At 52.8% G+C, this 3304-nt stretch overlaps 1 protein-coding gene across 1 annotated transcript in view; it reads right to left on the reverse strand.

The window, feature by feature from the left end:
- Nucleotides 1-902, reverse strand: part of PGD (phosphogluconate dehydrogenase) — a 25034-nt gene extending 24132 nt beyond the window's left edge. Inside the window, exons 1-2 of the mRNA XM_019639705.1 lie at nucleotides 803-902; nucleotides 83-158 (exon numbers count right to left, since the gene is read on the reverse strand). Coding sequence (XP_019495250.1) covers nucleotides 83-158; nucleotides 803-810 — 84 coding nt within the window. The 5' untranslated portion in view covers nucleotides 811-902. The remainder of the gene's footprint in view (nucleotides 1-82; nucleotides 159-802) is intronic.
- Between the last annotated feature and the right edge of the window lie 2402 nt (nucleotides 903-3304).

Here is a 3304-nt window from a genome sequence, read left to right on the forward strand (position 1 = left end):
GTTATATAGGATCTTTGAAATCAGCAGGACAAGCACCTAGCACTCAGGCTACTAATGCACACCAAGAACCCGTGTGACTTACCACAAAGCCGTGATCATTCATGTTCAAAATTAAGTTCTGGCCCATGACAGCCAGTCCAATCAGTGCAATATCAGCTCTGAAAGACCAGAAAAAGGAACAAAGCAAAATGTGTCAGTTCCACTTAATCCATTCCAACTAAGCACTTAAAACTTTCCCAGCTTTTGCTGTGAGTAAGAACTTATTTTACCTTTTCCTCTGTCCCCTACTCCCTTTCACACTTTAGAACCCTGGCATGCAGCCCTTCCATTAAACTATAGACAGACAACCCCCCCAACTCTGTCACTTCGAGGGATCTCAAGTTCTCTTGAGATCAACTAAATACGCAAATGCTAGGGTAATCACGGCATGCAAGCGCTAATCTATCTGGCAGACTTGTTCCAGGCGTCCCCGTCTCCCACAGCGGGGAGAAGCCCCTGCAGGCAGAGCCGCCGACCGTCCAGCCGCCTCCCCTCCACACTGAGCTCTGGCTTTCCTCGGCCATGCCTGCCCCCTCCCCGCTCTTTCTAGCAACTGGGATCCGCCCGGCGCCGCCCCGAGGGGCAGAGGGCTGCGTCCGAGGGAGAGGAGAAGCTGAGAGGCTAAGACCCCGTTGGCCCGGGGTTCTGAGCACCACGAGGCCGGGCTCGGGCGACCCCCGGGGACCAGGCGGCGTCGGGGGCAGCTCCGCCCTTAGCACTGGCCTTCGGAAAGTTCCCCGGGCGCCTGCGGGTCGTCACTCACTGGGCCATGGCGGCGGCAGCAGACCAGGCAGAAGCGAAGAGAAGGCACGTCGCGGGCGACTGAGGATGAGTCCCGCGGTGGCTCGCCTTCCGAGGCGGCGGCCGCGGCTTTCCGGAGATGACCAATCAGAAGGAAGGGGCGGAGCTGTGCCGACACGCCATTGGTCCTCCCTGGCGCCTGTTACACCACCTGAGGCAAACGGGACGCCCACTCCCGGGACCGACTCAGGAGAGCGCCGAGTACATCGATGACATCGCCTCTGCGCGGCCCGGGTTGCGCCTGGACAGCGGAGGGGCTGGGCGCGGGCCGGGAGGTGCCGGGACAGGCGGAGGGGGCTGCGTGGAGCCGCCCGCGGCAGAGGTCACGCAGGGCCGGGACTCGATTCCGCGGCTCCGTGCCGAAGGATGGTGGGGAAGGTGGGGCCGCGCTTTCCAGTTACCAGGCACTTGGACGCCTGTTGTTCGAGTGTCCATCACTCCTTCCTCCCATCGCTGCCGTGCACTGTGGGCCTATGCATCCTATCGCCCATCTCTGGGCAGGGATCGAGGTTTACTCTTCTGGTATTTGGACAAGTGTAATGCGTGCTCGGAAATGTGGGTGCTCACACGACCCAGTGTGGGAAACATAGCCCCTATTTTGCAGTTGAAGAAACAAGCGCAGAGAGAGCAGGCAGTGAATGTACTTGGGGTGTGATGGGCCAGGCTTGGAGGTCCTGTCATTGAACCCCTTTCTGTACAGCTGAGGGATAGAGGCCACGTGATGGTGAATGGTGGATCCAAAACATTAAATAACATGCCCCACATGCCTTCTCAAGTCTCCTGGTGCCAGAGGCGCCTTGATCTCAGCACTGAACCCCGCCACCTCCGACAACCGATGCTTGGGAACGAGGCTTAGCTCCTCCAGTACTTTTTAGGACTTTTTTTGGCTTCATATTACTTAACAGTAGCTTGCACATAGTAAGTGCTCAACAGATGTTTAATTACAAAAGTCACACAGCTAGTTAACGGCTCTGGTGGCCCAGATGTGACTGACTCAAGGCCAAGGCTTTTTACACCAATTGCACAGATTACTTTGTAATCTAGGTTTTTTGTGTTTTTTTTTAAATGTAATGGATGTTTTATTTATTTATTTATTTATTTATTTATTTATTTATTTTAAAGATTTTTATTGGGGAATTGGGGGAAGGGGAACAGACAAGTTGCTGTCCTTTTGTTCTTCGGTCTAGTTGTGGAGGACGTTGCTTCACTGGCCCAAGTTGGCACCATCATTGCGCTCTTCGGGCGAGGCAGATCAGTTGCCAGCTTCTGGACGGCCGCTGGCTGCGGCTGCTGGCTGCTCACTGCGGCTGCTGGCTACACACGGTAGCCCATGGCAACCCACTGCCACAGGGGCTGCAGCCTACGCCGTCGCTGGCGACTCACAGCAGCCCAGCTTCAGGTTGAGCTGTGTTCAGCATCTTAGCTGTAGAGGGCAGTGTCACTGGCCCTCATAGGTGGGATCCGAACCGGGGCCCTCTGGCGTCCCAAGCCCGTTCTTAACCATCGCTCCACTCAGCCGGCCCTGTAATCTAGGTTTTTACAGATACTTCCATGTTAGCAAATGTCCCACTACAGCGGCTTTGTCCTATGGCAAGTTGGGTGTTAAGTCACAGTAACGCTTTTGAATGCAATAATTGAATGTTACTCTGAAATTTTAAAATGATACCAAAATCTACTTTCTAGTATGTAAATACTTTTCCAACATTAGGTTTTCTTCACTAGAGACATTCTTTATATAAATTTATTCTTTTCCTTGCATTGCTTCCCTGTGTAGCTGTTTTGTATCACTTGGGCCTTACACTTCGTTTTATACTCTCCCATATTTTGTATGGGGTTCATGTACTGTGGTTGCCTCACTTAGAGACATCCAGGTGGGGCCAAGGTTGGAACAGAACTTCCTCCTGAGGGGAAGAGAAGTCCCTGTCTTTTGGGGTCCTTCCCATCATTTCGTCTTACTTTTACTAGATGCAGAAATACAGAGCTGTAAGCAAGCCCAGAAATTTATTTCAAAGCTATACCCAAGGTGCCTGGCTGTCCTCAGTGGTTCCCTGAATGGGGACAGGAGTGAATATAAAGATGAACAGGTAAGCCAGGCAAAGCAGAGAGGGTGAAGCTCCTTCTGTCGCTGCAGGCAAAAGCCCTGCACTGAGACCTGGGGCTTAATCCCAGCTCTGCCACAACTGGTGACATAGTAGTACGTTTGGATAAACCAGACTGGCAGGAATCTTGGAGCTCTCTCAAGCAAGTGTCCTCAAACTCCAGGGTGTAAGGAAGCTTGCTAAATGTGAATTCTGATACCACAGGTCTGGGATAGGCCAGGAAATGTGCATTTTTACCAGGACCCTCAGGTGATTCTGACTGGGTGGTCGAAACAATTCTCAAAGGGTGGTCTGTGACCCCTGGAGGTCCCTGAGACCTTTCCAGGGGGAAGTGGGGACAAAACTATTTCCAGTTTTCATTCATA

Source organism: Hipposideros armiger, unplaced genomic scaffold (genome assembly GCF_001890085.2).
Source record: "Hipposideros armiger isolate ML-2016 unplaced genomic scaffold, ASM189008v1 scaffold_46, whole genome shotgun sequence".
NCBI classification, from domain to species: Eukaryota; Metazoa; Chordata; class Mammalia; order Chiroptera; family Hipposideridae; genus Hipposideros; species Hipposideros armiger.